The sequence below is a fragment of the Eptatretus burgeri genome, chromosome 9 (assembly GCF_056783735.1).
Source record: "Eptatretus burgeri isolate ZD-2024b chromosome 9, Ebu_testis_v1, whole genome shotgun sequence".
NCBI lineage: Eukaryota > Metazoa > Chordata > Myxini > Myxiniformes > Myxinidae > Eptatretus > Eptatretus burgeri.
Genome location: NC_140969.1, coordinates 80,503,518 through 80,526,942, shown reverse-complemented (window position 1 = coordinate 80,526,942; position 23,425 = coordinate 80,503,518). Strand labels below are relative to the sequence as shown.

General features: G+C 44.2%; 1 protein-coding gene across 1 annotated transcript in view; it reads right to left on the bottom strand.

The window, feature by feature from the left end:
• RIOK1 (RIO kinase 1) overlaps positions 1-23,425 on the bottom strand; it is a 98,817-nt gene that overhangs the window by 5,624 nt on the left and 69,768 nt on the right. Inside the window, exons 15-17 of the mRNA XM_085895742.1 lie at positions 6,918-7,037; positions 6,289-6,342; positions 3,812-3,946 (exon numbers count right to left, since the gene is read on the bottom strand). Coding sequence (XP_085751868.1) covers positions 3,812-3,946; positions 6,289-6,342; positions 6,918-7,037 — 309 coding nt within the window. The remainder of the gene's footprint in view (positions 1-3,811; positions 3,947-6,288; positions 6,343-6,917; positions 7,038-23,425) is intronic.

Below are 23,425 nucleotides of genomic sequence, written 5' to 3'. Positions count from 1 at the left end.
TCCTTGACTTTGCAAGAAGTCATGGACTTAGGGTGGCTGGTTCATGGTTTCAGCGCCCACAAGCTCATCGCTGGACTTGGTATTCCAACGCTGGCGGTGTGGCAAAGGAGATTGACCATGTCCTCATTGACGGTCGTTGGAGGATGATCCAGAACTGCAGGGTCTACCGGAGTGCTCAGTTCCTCAATACTGACCACAGGCTTGTTGTAGCAACTCTAAAGCTGCACCTTAAATCCTGGAGAATGGTACCATCCCAGCCGAGGCTGGATGTTGCCAAGCTCAGGGATGAGAGAGTAGCTGAGGAGTTTGCGAACAAGCTGAGTGGACACTTGGGGGGTCTGGGTACTTTGGGGGGTCCTGAAGAGTTGTGGAGCGCCTTCAAGACCACCGTCCTTGATGTTGCCGGTGGATGACTTGGAGCTCACCGCAGGGCAAAGAAGAATTTTGTCTCTCAAGGGACACTGGATACCATTGACCAGAGTCGCAGGGCCAGGCTGAATGGCAGAGCTGAGCTGTTCAGGGAGCTGAGGCGTAAAACTGTACGTGCACTGAGGGTGGACAAGGAGGCCTATGTGCGAGGAATCTGTGAGGGGGTAGAGCATCACCTGTGGACAGGTGATTCTCGTCCCGCTTACAGGGGAATTCGCGCATTACGTTCATCCAAGCCCATCCCTCGGAGCACTACAGTTCGAGCAGAGAGTGGTAGGCTCTTGATAGAGGAGTCTGAAGTGAAGGCCCGCTGGGCCGGTTACTTTGAGCGGTTGTACCAGGCTGATCCCCAAACTGTCGAGTTGGACGTCAAGGGTGTTACAATCCCTGTTGCTGACCCTCGAATCAACTGTGGTCCACCTACGCTTGTGGAAACACGGGCTGCGGTGAACCAGTTGAAACGGGGCAAAGCTCCAGGGATCTGTGACATCCATGCCGAACTTCTCAAGGCTGGTGGAAATGCTGCACTCGTGTCGTTGCATGCAGTTTTGTGCTCTGCCTGGAACACAGGCATCATCCCAACTGACTGGAAGAGGGGCCTTGTTGTCCCTCTCTGGAAAGGGAAGGGTGATCGCCAAGACTGCAACAACTACCGAGGGGTGACGCTGCTCTCAGTGCCGGGCAAGGTCTTTGCTCGGATAATTCTCGATAGGGTTCGCCACCATCTGCTTGAGCACCAGCGTCCAGAGCAGTCAGGCTTTACACCAAAGAGGTCAACGATTGACCGTATCCTTGCACTTCGTGTCCTCACCGAACGCAGACGAGAGTTTCGGCAGGGGCTGCTTGCAGCCTATGTTGATCTCTGTAAAGCGTTCGATTCAGTGAATCGGGATGTCCTCTGGAGGATTCTTGGTCTTCGTGGGGTGCCACCAAAACTGATCGATCTGATGTCTGAACTCTACTCTGGTACTGAGAGTGCTGTGAAGTGTGGTGGTACCATCTCTGACTTATTTCCAGTTGTTACTGGAGTTCGTCAGGGATGTGTACTTGCCCCCACACTTTTCAGCACTTGTATGGACTGGATTCTAGGGAGGATGTCGGAGAGATCAAGTTGCGGTGCGTCATTTGGGAATGTCAAGATCTCGGACCTTGACTTTGCAGATGATGCAGTCATCTTTGCGGAGACTTTAGACATCCTCTTGGGGGCCCTCGAGGTGCTGAATGAGGAGTCGGAGCCGTTGGGATTACGGGTTTCTTGGGTCAAAACTAAGATCCAGGCTTTCGGTGACATCTTGGATGCTGCTGTCCTGTCTGTGTCTGTTTGTGGCGAGGATGTTGAGGTCGTGGAGTGATTCACTTACCTTGGCAGTGATATTCATGTCTCTGCTGGCTGCGAGTCAGAGGTCAATAGACGTCTGGGTCGGGCCTGGGGAGTCATGGATTCACTGGATCATGGGGTGTGGCACTGCCGGTACCTGTGCGGGAGGACGAAAGTCCGAGTCTTCAGGTCCTTGGTACTTCCAGTCTTGCTCTATGGGTGCGAGACTTGGACTCTGACCAAGGATCTGAGACGGAGACTTAATTCCTTTGCTACCAGGTCTCTTCGGAGAATCCTTGGCTATCGCTGGTCGGATTTTGTGTCCAACGAGCGGTTGCTGAGAGAGACTCGGATGAGATTTGTTACCTGCATAGTCCGTGAGCGTCAGTTGCGGCTGTATGGACATGTGGCTCGTTTTCCTGACTCTGATCCTGCTCACCAGATTCTCTCAGCGAGGGAGTCTCATGAGTGGAGGAGGCCAGTGGGTCGACCACGTGCTTCATGGTTGCAACAGGTTGACCATCATTTCAAGGAGATGGGGATGGGCCTGGCATCTGCCTGGGGGATGGCCAGACGGAGGCCCCTGGAGTACCGGCGGAAAGTGGACGCAGCGACGTGCTGTTCTGGCACATGCTCCCATACCTGACCTGACCTACACGGGCAAGACAAAGCGTCTCGATTCCAAGTTCCATAAAGACCATCTCTGGACCAAGCTAAGTGCCAGAATAAAGGGAGGAATTGCTTTTCTTTCATTTCGCTTCCCCCTTATCTGCAGTAGAGTCTGTGTGTAGAGGCACCTCGACTTTAGGTTTAATTTACTTCACGTTATCATTATTATTATTATTATTATTATTATTATTATTATTATATATTGAATTACCTCAGTGAATATTTATATTGACATTAAATGCCCGCATTTATTTTAAGTTGATGAGTCCGTGTATTTGTCAAGGGGTTCAAGTATTAAGCCTTTGTGCTTTCATGTTCCTCTGTCGCTCTGCCAGAGCTGTGCCCTACCCCTCCCGTACGAGTTATAATCTCTGATGATGAACGTGTCCGCCTCCTAAAGGCCCTGTCACACCTTGACGATTTAGCCAGCATATGCCGACGTATGAAAAATTTGTCTAAAACGCTGGCACACGTCGAATACGTTATGGGTACGTTTTGCATACGTTCAGAGCACGCTGGCATATGTCGTAGTCGTTTCGAAATAAGTTTCGGGTGCGCTAAACATTACCTCGACGTGTTTCGACTTATGAGTAACTTAGAAGTAACGTGTGTCGACGTGTGTCAACGATCGCATAACGTGCCTACAACTTATGGCCAGCGGATGCAGAACGTGTGCGTCATACGCTGGCATACGTCGAAAAATTTTCAACATGCTGAAAATTTGTCGACGTACTCTGCTTACTACGACGTATGCCAGCGTGCTTCAGCGTGCTATTAACGTATACAAAACTTACCCATAACGTATTCGACATGTGCCAGCGTATTCGGCAAATTTTTCATACGTCGGCATACGCTGACTAAAACGTCAAGGTGTGACAGCGGCTTGACACTTCGATGTCTAGTACGGTTATGATTTGAATCATCGAGCCGCAGCCTTTTAATAGGCTACGGCATGTGATCGTCGGCGATACGCTGCCACGTGCTATGCATAAGTTAGACTATCGTTGGGCATAGGTTGTGAACGCCGACAACCCGCTCAGCATTCGTTGATATAAGTTATCTATATGTTATCGAAACGTTCTGTGTATGTTACTACTACGTTACGCATACGTCCAACTCGTTATGAATACGTCCAAACCTGGAAAAAAAAACATCAATAGTTCAGTGTACGCCAGCGTTTTACATACATTTTGATACCTTGCCATACGCTGGCTAAAACGTCAAGGTGTGACAGGGCCTTAAGGAAAACCCCTCGGCTATCCGGGCAAGCTGGTGTTAACCACTCGTCCACCACAATTGGGTGTGGGGGGTTAACCTAACCGCCAGACCCACAACAATATGTATTACTTATGCCTCTTTTTCCAAAACATATATGAGAACTCTTGCTTTGCCTACCTTTTTGTCAATCTCTGGCTCCTTGGGCCTGTCCTTTGGGTGCACAATGGACTCTTCCTCTTCTGATGCAGAAGAATCATTGCTGTCTGAATCTTCTGACTCTTCGTTCTGGCTGGTCTCCAATAGGATTGGCACCTGAAAACAAACAAAATAATTTGCTACCTTTCAAAAACCAAAAGGACATAACTGTATTGTATGCTGAGCATTTCACCTTATACCCAATCTTCAATTAATCTTTATGAAAATGGCAGCATAGAAATTTAGCAAGAAGTGCAACAAATGAAACGATCTTACTCACAACAATGGCCCATTGTATTAAATTGAAAAATACAGTAAAAATCCAAGTGAGTTTTTATTTACAATGCCCAAAGAAAGTCCACACCCCTTTCGATTTTTTTCACCTTTTGTTGCCTTCGAGCCTGGAATTAAATTGCATTTCAGCAGACTTTTTTTCCACCTTTACTTACACATCGTAACCCACAACTTCCAAATGAAAAACAAATTCAACAAATTCCAGAAAATGAAAAACAAATTCCAGAAAATTCCAGAAAAATTAAAAGTACAAAACTAAAATATATTGTTTGGATAAGTGTCCACCTTCTTGAGTTAATACTTTGTGGAAACACCTTTTTTTCCACCTTTACTTACACATCGTAACCCACAACTTCCAAATGAAAAACAAATTCAACAAATTCCAGAAAAAAAAAAACAAATTCCAGAAAATTCCAGAAAAATTAAAAGTACAAAACTAAAATATATTGTTTGGATAAGTGTCCACCTTCTTGAGTTAATACTTTGTGGAAACACCTTTGACAGCAATTACAGCTGTGAATCTGTTGAGATAGGTCCCGACCAACTTTGCACACCTTGATTGGGAAATATTTGCCCATTCTTCAGCACAAAACTGTTCAAGGTCAGTCAAGTTGGGTGGGGAGCATTGATAGATCGCAATCTTCAAGTCATGCCACAGATTTTTGATTGGATTTAGGTTGGAGCTCTGACTGGGCCACTCAAAGACTTTTATATTTTTGTTCCTTTGCAACTCCAGTGCAGCTTTGGCTGCGTGCTTCGGGTCGTTGTCATGCAGAAAGGTGAACTTCTGTCCCAATTAGAGCTTTCTTGCAGAGGGCAGCAGGTTTTCCTCAATGATTTTTCTGTATTTTGCTCCATCCTTTTTCCTTTCTATCCTGACAAGTGCCCCAGTCCCTGCTGATGAGAAACATCCCCATAGCATTATGCCGCCACAACCATGCTTCCAGTAAGGATGGCGTTCTTTGAGTGATGTGCTATGTTGGGTTTGCACCAAACGTAACATTTTGCATTTCGGCAAAAAAGTTCCATCTTGGTTTCGTCAGACCACAAAACGTTTTGCCACATGGCTTTTGCCAAATGGACAGAACCTCCAGATATATCTCAAACAGGACTGAAGGTGGGCTTTTTAGGGTAATTGCTTCCTTCTTGCCACCCTACCGTACAGACCAGACTCGTGGAGTGCTTGGGATATTGTTGTCACATGCACACAATGACCAGTATTTGCCATAAAGGCATGTGGCTCTTTCAAAGTTGCCATTGGACTCTTGGTGGTCTCTCTGATCAGTCTCCTTAATTGGTCATCCAGTTTGGAGGGACGGCCTGATCTAGGCAGGGTCTTGGTGGTACTATACGCCTTCCATTTCTTAATGATTGTCTTGACTGTGCTCCAAGGGATATTCAAGGGCTTTGACATTTTATACCCCTCTCCTGGTCTGTGCCTTTCCACAACTTTATCCTGAAGGTCTTTTAAATGCTCGTTGGTGCTCATGATTGAGTGTTCGCTGTGAAATGCTCCACCCAGCAGAGGAAACTCACAGGAACAGCTGATTTTATTCTGAAATAATCAGAATCACTGCGATTTAACAGGTGGAGGCCATTATGCCAAGTGTTGGCTTAATGGCTGGGGTGGTGGGCTTGGGATTCTCTGGTTCTGAGTTCAAATCCCACTTGGCTGTTGAATTAATACCAGATGGGGTTGACTCAGCCTGTCATCCTCCTGAGGTTGGCAAAATGAGTAGCAACGTCAGTGGCGACTCATCCAGGATTGTGCCCAATTGCGCAGGAGACTTAGGCAGCACCAACGCTCTGCACAGAGTATGGTCCCAATGGATGGATGGAGGCCAATGAACTTGGTGTGTAATTTTGAAGGTGATTGGTTACACCTGAGCTAATTTACCATTGCTATTCTCAGTGGGGTGGACACTTATCCAACCAAGATATTCTAGTTTTATATTTTTAATTAATTTTCTGAAATTTTGCAGAATTTGTTTTTCACTTGGAAATGATGGGTTATGATGTATAAATAAAGGTGGATAAAGTCTGATTTAATGCAATTTAATTCCAGGCTATAAGGCAGCAAATGGTGAAAGGGGGTGTGGACTTTCTATCAGCACTGTCATGTTGGATTTCAAAAGCCTAAAGTGTTATGAATGCACAGTACTTACTTCCTGGGCACCTGTTAAATCTTTCTTCAAACCTGTTAGAGTTTGGTAAAGAATCTGTAAAACAAATTAAATCAAAGAAAAAGATTTACTGTATCCAGTAAAGGATCACAATTTTTAAAATGCAAAACAGCAATAATTTTTTTCTATTTTGTTAACAAGGAGAAATCTTCAGCATATATAAACATACTTCAATGCTGTAGCAGTTCTGGTGAGCAAGTTCAGCCATAAAAATGCTTCACTTATTTGAACAAGAACAAAAAAGAGACCAAGAATGCATGACTAATCTGTTCTTTTTTCCACCTTGAAGGAATAATTACCTTTACATTTCTTCATTCGTTCTCTACTATTGTCCTCATTACATTTTGCCCAGTAGCTCGGCATTGCATGTGGTTGGGATCTCATAGTTTGACTTCCACCATTCCAGAGTGTACAAAGCACTTCAAAAACATGTGCAATGGCAAACATGAAAGCCCCTTAGCTCTGAAAATATAAATAAACCAAGAGAAGTAGTTCGTAATAATTGGAAGAGATGACTAATATTGACAGTTGTGATTTGGTCACACATATAATTAAACTAGGATATACAAAACAAGAGGTAGTCTTTGATTAAAGGAACTCCAGAAACTTACATTGTCGTGCTGAACATTGAAAGCCCCTTCATCCTCTTTGCTCCTCATCACCTGCTCGTAATCCCGCTCGTACCTTGTCACTTCATTCAATGTCCGTGGAATGTATGCATTTTTGAACACCTGTAAGTACAACAACAACAAAAAAAAAACAATTTTTAAAAAGCCAATGCATCCGTCGTATTATTTTAGTATCCTCAAAAGCAGCAGCAGCTTCCCTTTCGATGCTCCTTTAGGATTTGCAAAACACAGTAAATTACAATTATTACACAAATTCCAAATAAAATGTCAACAAAACAAACTGTTATTGTATTTTCCTCATATGAATAATTCATGAAACATTACAGTTTTCGTCTGAACAATGTATTCTTTCATTGTACATTTTTTCCTTTAGTCTTAAGAGAACATTATCATGATGAAGGATGCAAGATGCCAAAGTGCTTCAAATGGGGGAATAAAAAGTTTTGCTCAGGTGCTGGCATGACATGAGCATTATGCAGTACATGCATAGCTAAAGGAGAAACTTCATGAGCATTATGCCTCAAGACCAAGTGTTAAAATAATGCAGTCTAAAATTGGGTCAGCGACCTTCCATATGACACTCCAACATTGGTGACGAACTTTGTGCGATGATGGTGCTCACGCATATACTAATACATGCAGATCCTATCTCCATACACTTTGGGGCATCGTTTTGGTGAATACATTGCCAAATGTCAATGTATGGCAAATTTGTATGGATGCAAAGAGGCAAAAAGAGAAGAGGTAGGCTTAATGAAATCAGTACACAAAGGTTGAAAGAAAATTCTGCACATACTTCACATAACTGACGTACAAGTTGAGCCATCCACAACCTTACCAAACATATGGCGTTGTAGAAACTGGATTATTAAAATGCAATTTATAATAATGTAAAATTCAAAATTAACTTGGTTTAGTACTTTGACAAATAATTTAATAAACATACATGCTGAGAAGGCTAAGTAAGAAGCAGAATATACACATTTCTTTGCTTTAGTCGAAAACAACCGTGTAAAACCTTATCTGTTTTGTGACCATTGTTTGGTGACCATCTTCGTCAGTAGGAAAAAAGGTGACTCTTTCCTACCTCCCCCTCCCCACACCCCTTCCCGAGGCTGTAAACAAACAAAAACCGCTTATTGTAGCAAATTTGAAGTCCAGAAAGGTCAATCTGATATCTTGATAAAAACGGTATCTTCTTCTTCTTCTTCTTTCAGCTGCTCCCGTTAGGGGTCGCCACAGCGGATCATCCTTTATGATCCGCATAATGATTTGGCACAGGTTTTACGCCAGATGCCCTTCCTGACGCAACCCTGGTCACCTCTTACGACACAGGGATATGGTACACCTATTCTAACCGGGGCAAACACCGGGCCCAGTACACTGGTACTCACTTCGCCGACCTCGGAAGGATGACAGGCTGAGTCAACCTCCTGGTGTGTATTAATTAAAGTGGCCAATGGGGCTTGAACTCAGGACCTTTTGGATCCCAAGCCGCTACCCTAAACACTACGCCAACACCAGGTTTTTGGTAAAACTGTATATATACACAATATTCTATGTAGTTTTAAGTCTTCAGCTTGCAACAATGTAGCAAGTTGAGGCTTCCTTCTGTGCACAGAAGTGTCTTGTATTTTATTCAATAAACAGCTTGTATTTGAATTATAGTTTCCTGTGACTAAAATTGCTTCCACAGATTTGGCGACGAAGATGGGATGGGACCTACAGCCTCCATCCGAGGAGAGAAGTGCCTGCCTGGTCGCAAGTTAACCATGATGAAGCCAAAAGTGAGAGATCTCCGCTGGAACGTGTTTCTCCCAGGCAGACGAGCTCTCCACGGAAGGTTGCGCAGTCCCGAACTAAAGATTAAAAGAAGGTAAGGATATATACAAAGCTGTTTGTTGAGTAAAATAAGACTTTTTTATATTTTTATTTTATTTTAAAGGGTATATTAAAAGGAATAAGAAAATATTTCTTTAAGATAGCATAACATCTTGGTATGCTTTGATAAAAGTGCCGAGTCACAAGTTGGAGGGCGGAGGTGTTGCGTAGACGAGTTTGTTGAGTTGTGTAAAGACACTACGTCTTGGAGACAGGATAACATCTTGATATGTTTTATGTCACGAGGTGGGGGCATAACCTTTGCGCAGACAAGATTGCCAAGTTGTATTAAAACAGCATAGAGGCACTGCGTATCGGATTGGAATCACCAAATTGAGAAGGGCGGAGAGGCGAGGAGGGCCAGAAGTGCTAGTAACAGGGCAATTTATTGCCAAAGGTTATGAAAGCCGGAGGCCAAAGGGGTTAATCGCTGTGAAGAAAGAGGAGCGCTGACGAGTGCTCAGAGCGATTTAGAAGTACAATTATGGAAATCAGTATTGTAAAGCAAGGAATGGCGATGTGCCCATTCCTCGCGGGTCAAATACCAAGTATATGAATGAGACCTTTGGGTCGAGAACTTCAAAAGATGTGAAGTTGTGGACAGACAGAACAGAAAAAGTAAACATTTCATCAAGATAGAATTGAAAATTTGAGAATGGAATTAATCAAGAGAGAAAAAGATAAAACCACTCAAAAACTAGTCGACTGCAAAAATCTTTGACAGATGGGCCGAAGAGAGCCTTGAGAGGAGCAGACAAAGTGTGAGCATTAATGGGATTTTAAAAGACGCATCAGCTACCCTTAAAGAAGTACAGAAGATGTAGCCAGCAATAGCTTCCCTCACTCAGCAGGGAGTATGGGAGGAAATATTCAGATAACAGCGCCAGTAGCGAGAGCGAGAACAAGAGAGGAGGTACAAAAGCAAATGTGATTTAATGTGAGGAGATGTGAAAAATAATTGAAGACAAGCATAACCCACGCTCTGCGCGACATGTTGGGGTGGGTGTGTTTGAGAAAGGAACTGATGCAGAGTATCAGTAGTAATTTTACTTTAATGCAGTAAGTGGAATACGATTTCACTGTTTCAGAACCATTTTATTTACTTTTTTTGTATCATGCACCTCTTTGGTCTTTGAGATAATAGTCATATGGTCTTTGAGATAATATAAGCCGCATGTCACGTTACTCAAGCGCAGAACATAGTCGAAGATAGCGTGACGCGAAACCACAAACTCGGAAATAATATATAAGATAATAAACCAGCTGAGATGGAAGCTGAGAGAGCGTGTCCAATGAATGAACAAAGGATGCTGAGCCAGGTCACGAATGAACATCAGAATTATTTAATTCATAACGAATGGAACAAATGTGATTTAATGTGAGGTGTTTATATTGAGTCAATGTTCTGAAAAGTGTCTGAATTAATTTGTGTGCATGTGGTTACGTGTGTGTTGAACACATACGCAGTTGTATGCAAGTGTGAGAGAAGTAAATAAAATCTACACGAAGCTCCAGTGTGAAGCGAGCAAGCACGTACAGTCTTTGTGTGTATATGCAAAGTAGGCTGTTGCGATAACTGACCTTCAGATCGAGCATGAATGGGTGAGGTCATCGTGCAGGATTCAGTGGAGAGATTGTTGGAATTGGAAGATCTTATTTTAAAAGAATAAATAGTTTTAGTTTGGTTTCGAGAAAAGGAAATAGAATGAATCTACACCGAATTGGAGAAATGTAAGCAACAGCTGTTCGCGTACACAAGAGCGAACTATAATGGAAAAGTGAGGTGGGGGGCGGGGGGGATACCCTGCTGTGAATTTGCTTGTTTTCTAGGCCGTGTGTGAGATTTGGCTGATAAGGAAAGAAAAAAAAAGGTGGGGGCTAAACTGGTTGCAGAGTTGAAACTCAGAGAATTGTTTGATTTTTGTTTGTTGATGGCAAGTGCACTGTGATCAAACATGTAAAAAATGACAATTCTTTGAGCATAAACAATAGGTTGGTTGTATCAACATGATTAGTTGCATCATTGTATTATGATCTGAGTTTTTGCAGTTGATTGTGGCAGGAATTTGTGGTTGATTTAAAATTGACGGTAAAAGCTATGCAGATGTGGCAGAGGTGCTGCAAGTTGGAGCATGCAGGTATAGGTCGCTCATCTATCTATAATTCCAGCAATCTCTGTGTGTGTCTGTGTGTCTGCGACCGCTGGTTTCTCGACAACCACTGGTCCGGTCTCATTGAAACTTGCCAGGTATATTATTGCGGGGCTGGATGTCGGCCATGAGCACGACCGCTAGATGGAGCCGCGGAGTCTGCTCAACCGATCGCCCGGAATGTATAGGTCGTCCCCCGGATAACTCCGGAGCCGACGGGTCCTCTATCGGACCAAACTCACCAATAGAGAGATCACGTGGGGTAGGGTCGATTGCCAATTTAAATTTACCTAAATACCCACGTGATTCAAACAAGCGGGGAAATTCACCCTCGGCCGACTTTGTCTGAATCGAGTCGCAATCGCCGACTCGGATCCGGCGTAACCAAGCGGAATTAGCAAAGTCGGGCCAGACCAAATGAACAATTTACCGACACTAATCCTCAAACACGAGTCATCTCGAACCAATGAAAGAAACACAAAACGAGCTGATACATTTAACAATCGGGGTATTTATTCAACAATAATGAGGGAATTAGGGGAGCACTTAAGAGGCAGAATTAAACCGAATATCAGACAATGCACGTATGAACAGGCAAAAGCACTTGACAGTTTAATACTTAGAGGAAGGGCCCACGGACACACACATACACACACACACACACACACACACACACACACACACACACACACACACACACACACACACACACACACACACACACACACACACACACACACACACCCAAAAGAAGTGGTGGCTGATGCCTTTATTTCGGTCTTCAGCTCGGAGGATAGTGGAGCTGAAGACCAGGGTCTAACTTGGACCTGTCCGCCTCATGCGGCCTTCAGGATGACTCGGTTTGGCGCCCGTCCCAGCCACCAAAACCTCGACTCCGTCCTCTTCGGCGACGACACGCAACCCTTCCGGCTCCGGCGGCGGATGGTCCCTCTCAAGCTCAATCCTCAGGAGGAGGAGGAGGAGGAGGAGGAGGAGGAAGACGTTTCAGACGGCAGTGGCAAGACCAGTTCAGGCCTTCTGAGACAAGCGCTCCAACACGATGAATGCTCCAGCAAGGCGAACGCTCCTTCCTTGCTTCTCACTGGCTGGCTCCTCTCTCACTTGCCTCTTGCTTGCTAGCTCCTCTCTCGCTCGCTCCCTCCCTTTTTCCACTTCTCCCCCTCCCTCCCCTCTCTATTTATGCGCTTGGCGTGCTCGACCCCTCCCCCTCCTCAGCGCGCGGAGAATCTCGGGGCGGGAGATGATCGTTCTCAGCTTGCAGCATCGTTCTATCTGTCATTCTTGTTTACGCTCAAGAATTTTGGGGCGGGAGGGTCGTTGTTCTTCTCTGCAGAATCCCGATAAAACTCTTAACTATTAACATAAATCACAGCGCATTTACATTGATGTCACGATTAGACAAGGGGTGGGAGCTATCTGTAAAACACATACTTACCGATATAACTAATGTATGAGGACCTGAATGTTGTGTGCAATAGGTTTCCAAATTCGCAACAATATTGCTGGGGCCCTGTGGATGTGCCATTTCAAGGTTTGATATTCATCGGAGAAGTGGTTCCCAAGTTATGGCCATTTATTTACCAAACCAATGACAGGACACGGTGCTATGACGTCACAATTCTTCTTCTTCGTTTGATATGACATCACAATTGACGCTGGGGACCTGAGTATGTGCCTTTTCAAGGTTTGATATCGTTCTTCTTCATCCGTTTCAGCTGTTTCCAAAGTGTTTCCCAAGTTATGGCCATTTATTTACCAAACCAATGACAGGACACGGTGCTATGACATCACAATTCTTCGTCTTCGTTTGATATGACGTCACAATTGACACTGGGGACCTGAGTATGTGCCTTTTAAAGGTTTGATATCGTTCTTCTTCATCCGTTTCAGCTGTTTCTCCAAGTTTTTTTTCAAGATATGGCCATTTATTTACCAAACCAATGACAGGACACGGTGCTATGACGTCACAATTATCAATTAATTAGACAACCACTAGTCCGATCTAATTGAAACAATGCCCCAATCCAGTTGTCATTTACGAGAGCGAAGGAACGTGAATGTGTGGAGAGTGAATGTGCCATTTCAAGGTTTGATATTCATCGGAGAAGTGGTTCCCAAGTTATGGCCATTTATTTACCAAAGCAATGACAGGACACAGTGCTATGACGTTACAATTATTCTTCTTCGTTTGACATAACTTTTTTTTTTTGCACATACGGCCACGCACATATGAGCATGCGAGAGTGAAGGAACGGCCTGTGTGGTTGTTGTTTCTGTCACGCGGTTTGAAAGTTGTTGTTTTTTTTGTTTGTTTTTTGCACGTACAGCCACTCACGTGCGGGCATGCACTAGTTATGTGAATGACAGCAGGCAGATACACAGGTGTTTGAGCATGTGTGTGTAAGCAAATGCTGGCAGGTGAGGATGCCAGGTGAAAAACATGGCAACTGGTGATTGCACAAGGTGATTTGCCAGTGCATTTCTGATGATCGTCAGGAGAAGTGGTTCCAGCTGTGTGTATGACAACTTTATGAACCATGGGTCAAGTTATTTGAGTACCATGGTTACCATGACATGTTTGAATGAGTTAAACGATTTGAATCGTTCATGATGGCAAAAAAAAGTATTGTCTGTGTAACAGCTGTGAGCTGTGTACATAATACAGATGCAACTCAGCCGGGCACAGAGATTGCAAGGATGAGTAGAATTAGCATCTGGGTGGTTGTGCCGAGACTGTCGTGTAGTTTGTGAAATATACATACATAATATATAAATGGACATCAATTCCTCATGCTGTTATATTCAAACAGGAGAGGCATTAATGTATGTTCCGCCTCTCGGATGGATGTTGATTGTATGCCCCGTCTGATAGAATTGGTTTATGGACATTAAAGATCTCACGATATCCTTTGGAGAGAGTGAGCAAGTTATCAAAAGCATAATGCAGAGTGCGACATACTGGAGATCCGAGGTTGAGGTCAATCACATGTGTTTTATTGAGTTTGTTTAAAAGGAACCTTTACCGCGGTATCTCAAATTGCAATGTTTGAACTTGTGCGAATTCCTTCGGGCTTGTGGAGGTAATTGTTCAAGTCAGGTCAATTGATCAACATTCAACGTTTATCATAACAACGGGTCCGTGTGAGTGATGGCTGAGCAGAATTTGGCAGAGTTAGGAACAATTTCCAATGTAAAACGTTGATTGGAGCCTCACGATTAAAATATGGAAAATATGGCTGAATGGACTGAATCCATACACAGGAGATTTGGCCAATGATCACGTGATTAAAGGGTTTGCCAAGACAATATTTATGTCAGGTATAGGGCAGAAATTTGTATCGCATGGAAGGAAACAAAGGGTACATGTGGGAACAGCCTCTAGAGGATTCTTGGATTCTATGGTTGTTTTTGAGTGGATAAATAAGTTACCATGTAGAGAAATGTTATCGATGGTGGAGAAAGAGAACTTGTTGGCACAAGTGCCCAAGGAATTGTGGACGATACACCTAAATAAAGTAGGAAGGATAAAAGACGCAGAGTCAGTGCATATTATGGTGGATAAAACCAAGCCTGGACCCAGTATCAAACAGTATCCGACACATGAAGAGGCCAGAAGAAGAATTACTTTGGTGATTGCGGCACTACTCAACCGGGGGTAATTGGAGAGACTGTCAGCGAGTGCAACACACAAATCTTGCCTGTAAAGGCTGAAGGGTCTACCGTGGTCAGTGGCGTTACGCGAGGTATAGCAGGTATGGCACTTGCCCTGGGCAATACTGAGCAGGAATCGGTTTCTGTCAAGAATGGGATATTAAAGTTGAAAGACGTCAGAGATGAAAGAAATGAATGGCTGATGAGAACTTGAGAGACACTGGGTTAACAGCCAAGGAGGAAATGGAAAGTCATGAAGAGAACATTCGACAGTCTTCACAGAGAAATGGACGAAAGGTTCGCTCGTTTGCACGTCACTGACGCCAAGTTTGGGTTCCTTCTCGATGTTGAGGGACTGTGTTACGGCGCCGACAGTAACGATCTAAAAAAAAAAAAAAAAAAGTGTGAAAATTTGGGCCAATTGTACAGCTCTGATATTGATGGACAGCAGCTATATGAAGAAATTTGGGATGGCAGAATGTTGCTATCAAGTTGGGCCAACATGAAAATATCAAGAGCTGAAGAGCTTCTCAAATTTATTGTTCAGTATGGAGATGAGAGCGTTTTCCCCGATCTTCGCATTGCTATTCAGATAATGCTAACCATCACAGTTTCCATCGCCAGCTGTGACAGATCATTCAGCAAGTTAAAACTAATACTTTCGTATTTGAGAGCCTCCATGGGTCAAGGCAGACTCTGTGATCTTGCTCTGCTAAGTGTAGAAAGAGAAGAAACTGAAAAAAAAAATGGACTTTGAGCACATCATGAGACCAATTTGCATCAGTAAAAGCAAGGAAGGTCCAGTAGTAATTTTCACGTAGTGCCATATTTTGTTAATTAAAAGATTAACGAGCTTGGGTTGTATTTTTGAGCTGATACTATGGGAAAGTTATCTCAAAGACGGGTGTCAGATGTTTGAACAGGGGTGCAATTTCAGTGCTTGCCATAGGCGTTATTTTCCAGAGATACGCCCCTGACCTTGGTACAGTATGTGGATGATTTGCTGATTTGCTTGACATCTGGAGATAATTGCAGAGGGAACACCTTAACCCTTTTGGGGGTACCGGCTGTCAATGGCCAAAAAGTACCAAAGGCCAAATTACAACTGTGCAAAACCCAGGTAACATACCTAGGGCATGTATTGAGTGGAACCTTGAGAAGATTGTCGTGTTTCTTGGGAATGGCTGAAACAATATATACGGATTCCTGATATGTGTACAGGGTGGCACACGATGTTGGGGAACTTTAGGAAATAAAAGGGTATACAATATCGCATGCTAGTCAAAAATGGTAAATTGATAGTGGAACTGTTAGAAGCTATGAACCATAGTGAAATGTTGAGCACATACAAAGCAAAGAGATATGGTCTCAAAAGGAAATACTTTTGCTGATTTAGTAGCAAAAGCACAACAAATAGCAAATTGCTAGTCAAACAGAAAATGAGGAAACGGTGCCAACTACTGACGATATTACAGCACTACAGGAAGCAACTGAGGTGAAAGAGCCAAGTGGGAGAAAATAGATTGCTGTTACAACACAGAAACAAAACTTTGCGTCTCTAAGGAGGGTAAAGTGATTGCCCCAAAGGCACTTTTACCATGGTTTGCTCGTTTGGCTCACGGAAGTAGCCACACGAGCAAAAGTGGGATGTATAAGGAGGTGCTATGTACACGGCACGCTCCAGGATTTGCGATTGTGGCAGAAATTTTTTGTAGAAGCTGTGTGTATTGTGAGCACCATAATGTTGTGGTTATGCACCAGCACCAGCACCAAACTTTGGTAAATTGAAGTTGGCAAGCGACCCTACCCCACGTGGTCTATCCATTGGCGAACTTCGGTCCAATCAGGACCTGTCCGCCCCGGACGTATCCGGGGCGACTACCTATACATTCCGGGCGATCGAGCCGAGCCGACTCCACTGCTCCGTCTGGTGGTTGTGCTCGTGGCCGACCCCCCGGCCCCATAGCAGTGTTACAGTAGTGGAGATACGAACCCCCTCTGTATCATAAGCGAGGTAAACAGCTCCCACCCCCGGTTGTGGGGGGTGGCGCACGAGGGCGAATGAGTCACGTCGGAAGCGAGGCGGGGCTGAGAGGGATAAGAGGGGACTCTCTGCTTGGCTCAAGTTAGGTAGGTTGTTCTTCGGGTGGCTTTTGTTCTGTGGGGGGTTGTGCTGGTGCTGGTTGTTCAAAGGGTTGTGCTGGTGCTGGTTCGAGGTTGTGCTGGTGCTGGTTCGGTTTTTGCTCTGCTTCATGGTCTGGTTCGGATGGTTCTTTTTGGTTCGTGATCTCTGTTTGGTTCCCGGCTTGGTGGGACTCCTTGGCCTCATCTTGGTCGGTGGTTCAATGGGGAAGCGACGCATGTTGGGGGAGGATCGGCGCCTCGTCTCACCAGCACGTGTTCCGGAGCGCGAGGGGATCCGCCGGAGCTCGGAAAAGATCGCGGCTCGCGGTGGTTGGAACCAGCTCGCCCTCGCCGGTGCCCGGTCCGAACAGCTCGAAGACCACATGAGGTGGAAAGGTCCAAGATAGGCCCTGGGCTTCAGCTCATCTGTCCCTCCGAGCTGAAGTCCGTATTAAAGGCACCAGCCACCATTTCTTGGGTGTGTGTGTGTGTGTGTGTGTGTGTGCGTATGTGTGTCCGTGGGCCCGTCTAATAAGTAGTGAAACTGTTAAGTGCTTTTGTGTGCTGTATAGTTAGAGAGCTGGCTGAGCTTCATTCTCAAATTTGCGGTTTGTTGATCTCATTGGCCAGTGAAGACCATCCAATTTATAAAAAGTGATTTCTTAAGTGCGGTTTTCATGGGGTTACGGATTATTTGATCCTTCAAGTCGACCCTTCTAACCCTTCCAATCTAAGCATCGTGCCCAAACTGCCCCTTCGGTATTTGGACACAAAGTGTGAGATGTGTTTTAATTACATTTGTTAAGAAGTTTTAATCCCTGGGGTTAACGGATAAGAAAGGGCTAATTAAGGGTTCATTAAGAGTTCAATCTCAATTTGGCGCCCAACACCCGTTCTGATCTCATAAGATTGTTTTTCCCATTCACCAACTAAATTCATCACTTAAGAACGATTTTTGTCTGGGGTTTACGGATAAGAAGGGTCTTAAGGGCGCAAGGGTCTTCACATAGCCCTTGGAAAAATAATTTGATTGAGCTGACGCACATTCATTTACATGACGGGGGGGGGGGGGTGGGGGGGGGACTATCGATAGTTACAAAAATCAAAAATTTCAACCATTTAAGAAACCATAGTGCCTGGGGTTAATGAATAAGAAAGGGCTAATTAAGGGTTGATTAAGGGTTCAATCTCAATTTGGCGCCCAACACTCGTTCTGATCTCATAAGATTGCTTCACCCACCCACTAACTAAATTCATCACTTAAGAACGATTTTTGTCTGGGGTTTACGGATAAGAAGGGTGTTAAGGGCGCAAGGGTCTTCATATAGCATCTGGAATACAAATTACAACCACATTCCGAATGCCTGGTTCCATAGCGTTGTCTTCATCGATAACCGTTTAATGAACGTAGAATACGCTCCGGAGGTGTAGATATAAATTAGGATATAGATGAGAAAATATAAATTTGTGGGACAGGGTTAAAATTTTTAACTTTTTTGAGATCCACTTCTACCAGTACAGGTAGCATTTTCTGGGCTGACCTTGACAATGAGATGATTCGCAAACTGAGAAATCCTCTACTCATCCGGTATATGCTTAAAGTTTATATGAACTTTGCTGGTGTATCACCATACAAATAAACAAATTAGATAAGACCAGAATAATCTCCACTTGTCTTTCGACACGTCTCCGCTGACCAGCGCCAACAGCTGTAGCTAGGCCCATGTATACAGTAGTAGGATGCTTTAGCAGACAAGACGGTCGTCGAAATGAAACCGCGCTGCCACCTTAAGGCCTTTCTGGCCTGCATACGAAATCAGAGGACTTATCGAATGCTACAACTTCAACCGGTGCAAACGCCTCCACCAAATGTTCGCCCTCGCCATGGAGATCCTGCACTTTCGTCAGTTTCTTTCTGAATACCCGGAAAAAAGATCAAGTGCTTGATGAGCTAAAGGTCTTCAAATTCACCACGCCAATGGAGATCAACACAGTATGCGAGAGCGATACATTTCGTGATGTCTATAGAGCATTTGATGAATATACGAACCAAACTCTTGAGGGCACTCAGGGACCAACACCTCAGTTCTGGATGATGTATGTGAAGCTTGTCGAACTCTACCGTATCGTTGACCGCGCATGCCGTGAAAATGACGTTGAGCTATTCATCATGGCATTCACCATGAGCTGACTGATTTGTTTTTCGCCATGACCTGGCAGAACTACGCGAGATGGATGGCCAAATACCGTTTGGATCTCATGAATATAGAAATTACGCATCCAGGATTGACCAACATACTGAACGCTGGAGCGTTCTCGGTTAGAAGGACCAATAACGAGTTTGCATGCTTTCCAGTTGACCTCACATTAGAGCAGACAGTCAATGCAGATGCAGCATCGAGGATGACTGGATTCACATTGGCGACAAACAACTACACTGCGCGCGTTTGTTGGAGTGTCACGAAGGGCAGTCGTGCAGCAATTGCAAGTGAGGCCTTAGCTATGGCCGGACTGGTACATCATAGCGACACTCAAATGGAACTCAGTCCATCGAGAATGAAACGCGACAATGAGGATCTCAAGCGAATCACCTCAAGCATTGTCTCGTCGGTAAATCCATTCGCCATCGATACCGATGCGCCGCTAATCAATATCAGCAGAGGGAAGAGTGTCCCCGTTGCCGTCAAGAATTCTCTGCTCAGTTTACCGCAGGAAGGTCGCAGAATGCATGAGAAATTCGTTCGCGAATGCCTTGATAATCCGACACGCTTTGAGCGACCTCTTACCCGCAACAAACTTTTGACATTCGCGAAACAGTGCGTAACCAACCGACGTGCCCCACAGAACTCAAAGGAGGCAGAACTGAAATATACAAGCCAGTTACTCAGAAGACTAGCCTTCATCGCGGCTAAGGCCGAAGTGGATCTCGAATTCCTCTTCACATTTCCACTCACACCTGTGCCGCTGTCTATGTGTAAGCGTGATGGTTCAATGGTGCATACAGCAAAGAGCGCCCTTTTCGACAAGCTGGAGAAAACAGTACCTGATCACGGCCATCCGACTGATGTGAAGGTACATCTGATAGATGGAAAATTTCTCCTTCACTGCCTACCACCAAACCTAGCCCCGACTTACATCGGTCTGTCACGGGGTATCCTCGTTGCGGCCTTATCCCACCAGTCAAAACGTATCGACATAGCGTTTGACACTTATGAGGAACCTTCTATTAAGGACTGCGAATGGGAAAGACGAGGAGCCCACCCAAGAGCAACGTTACGTTATCAGTGGCCCGGACCAGATAAGACCGAAGAACATTGAGAAAGCTCTGAAATTGAGTTCCTTCAAGAGAGGTCTACCGGAATTCATGATGGATGACTGGGCTGGGAGCAGTACCGACATTCTGGAAGGAAGAATCGTTTTCCTCGGTGTCAACGGTAAATGTGCCAAGTATTCTGTTGTGAATGGTGGAGTGCAGAAATAATTAATTCAAGATCTGTTCTGTAATCACCCAGAGGCAGACACGAGATTATGCTTCCATTCGACAGTGGCTGACCTTGATTGTCAAGATGGCTACATTGTAGTATGTGCCTCGGACACCGATATACTGGTGATTCTCCTTCACCATGTTCATCGATTTACATGTACAATTTGGATGGAAGTTGGGACGTCCGGTAAGGATAATCGACGCTACGTGAACGTTACTAATGTAGCAGCGCAAATCGGTCCGGATGCGTGCGCAGCTCTGCCTGGCCTGCATACATTCACGGGATGTGACTACACATCAGCATTCGCAAGGAAAGGGAAGAAACGGCCGTATGATATAATGTGTACCCATGACAAGTTCATTCGGGGTTTTTCATCCCTCAGCTACAAAGAGCCGGACGATGAAATGTTTGCCGTCCTCGAGGAGTTCGTCTGCCTCATGTACGGTGCGAAAAAGACCACGACGCTGAACAACTACTGATTCGATGTTGTCAATCGCATGTATAACCGCAAATCGAATTCCATGCGACCGTTCGACAAACTGAAGAGCATCGAAGGCAGCAGCATCCCGCCTTGCTCAGCCGAGTTGCAGCCACATAGTATAAGGACTGCTTTTGTGGCTACAATGTGGGGGCAGTTCCCACCTGGCTACCATACCGAAATCTCCAACTGTGGGATGGGAAATCGTTGATGCTCACTATCGAGTCATCTGGTTTGATGGACATCAACTGCCCCAGGTGCTTGTTTCAGAAATACCAGTTGAAATGGACGCTGACGGTGATCCATCCAGAACGGATGATCTGATGATGGATTCATCATCTGAAGGTGAAGCAAGAAGTGATGATCGATTCATCATCTGAAGGTGAAGCAAGAAGTGATGATCGATTCATCATCTGAAGGTGAAGCAAGAAGTGATGATCGATTAATCATCTGAAGGTGAAGCAAGAAGTGATGATCATGATGATGATCATGATGATCATGATAATGATCATGATCATGATGATAATTCTGAAGGGTGAATGAGCCAAAATACCTGAAATGTCAAGCCTGTTTCGGTGGGCCGAGATCCTCAAAGTTATTTTTACTTTGTAATGGTCAGTAATTTTTATTCGTTATAGTCTCTGATATGTCGCACGTTTATTTTTTGATAACCTATCATATTATTCGTATAGCTGGCTCTGATTCAGAGAACAGTTCAGAAGTGGAGTCGAGACACGCATCTGAAGTTTGTTTAAAAAATGCATCTGTTCATGTACCAGACCTAGACCCATCTTCGAGCACATTCGACAGATTTCTTATATCATTCTGTGTTTACGGCATTATCATGTCATCACCCTCTGACTGTTAGCACAGGGACGATATTTTTAGTAACCTAATAAAACTCATCATGACAGTGACAGTGCATCGTATAATCACCCTCTTCACTTTCAATTTCCTTATGCTATGTTCATTTTTCGACCCCCAATGTGTTGAAGTGTCCCTCCGTTATTACATGGCCCGTCAGTGTATATCAAATCGATTTCACTGAGAATGTTTTGTGTTCATCTTGCCTTTATATCACTTGCGTTTGATGATCATCGTGCCACATATATTACAATACACATTAGAATCAACATAGACTACACCCGCGTCATCGCTTTTTTTTTCATTACCTCAATGTGCCCTCTGCCTCTCATGTTTCCTTCTCCGGCTATGTGAAGACCCTTGGACCCTTAAGACCCTTCTTATCCGTAAACCCCAGACAAAAATCGTTCTTAAGTGATGAATTTAGTTAGTGGGTGGGTGAAGCAATCTTATGAGATCAGAACTGGTGTTGGGTGCCAAATTGAGATTGAACCCTTAATTATCCCTTTCTTATTCATTAACCCCAGGCACTATGGTTTCTTAAATGGTTGTAATTTGTGTTTTTTGTAACTATCCATAGACCCCCCGTCATGTAAATGAATGGGCGTCAGCTCAATCATATTATTTTTCCAAGGGCTATGTGAAGACCGTTGCGCCCTTAAGACCCTTCTTATCCGTAAACCCCAGACAAAAATCGTTCTTCAGTGATGAATTTAGTTGGTGGATGGGTAAACCAATCTTATGAGATCAGAACGGGTGTTGGGCGCCAAATTGAGATTGAACTCTTAATGAACCCTTAATTAGCCCTTTCTTATCCGTTAACCCCAGGGATTAAAACTTCTTAACAAATGTAATTAAAACACATCTCACACTATGTGTCCAAATACTGAAGGGGCAGTTTGGGCACGATGTTTAGATTGGAAGGGCTAGAAGGGTCGGTCTACTTGAAGGATCAAATAATCCTTAACCCCAAGAAAGCCGCACTTAAGAAATCACTTTTTATAAATCGGATGGTCTTCACTGGCCAATGAGATCAACAAACCTTTTGGGTGCAAATTTGAGAATGAAGCTCAGCCAGCTCTCCTATTAGTACAAATTGCATTGCATTTCTAATAGTCGGTGTAGTTCTGCTCTCTGTGTTCCCGAGTTCCCCATTATTACTGTATAAACAACTGGTGCCAGGCACAACAAATCCCGCCCATTTTAGGCATAAAGCTATTTTGGGGATCAAATTTAAATTTGATAAAGCCTTAACCTGAATGTTGATTATAAGGAATAGAATAAAGAATATTTTAGTCTTAGTTTGAAGTCAATTAAACCATTTTTGATGAAGTTATGAGCGAAAAACGATTGACCTTTTTGTGACCTGACCTTGACCTTTGACCTAATTGGACCCAAAAGTTAATGGGGTCATCCAAGGTTCATTACCCACCTGTGGATACAATTTGACAAGTGTTTGAGCCAGCTCTTTTCCCGTAAAGTTGTATTTTCGTAACCATGTTTTAGTTTTAATGGAAAATTTGTAATTTTGACCGATGACCATGACCCCCAAAACTTCGGACCCTACCGATCTTCACAAATATGCATTTTTCACTGGAGGAATGGGTAGGATTATAAGTGACAAATAGAATATGGTTCACTATAAGCTTAGTTTGAAGTAAATCAGATCATTTTTGACGAAGTTATGAGCGAAAAACGATTTTGATCTTTTTGTGACCTTGACCTTGACCTTTGATCCAATTGGACCCAAAAGTTAATGGGGTCGTCCAAGGTTCATTGCCCACCTGTGGATTAAATTTGATAGTGTTTGCTAAAGCTGTTTTGCCGTAAAGTTGC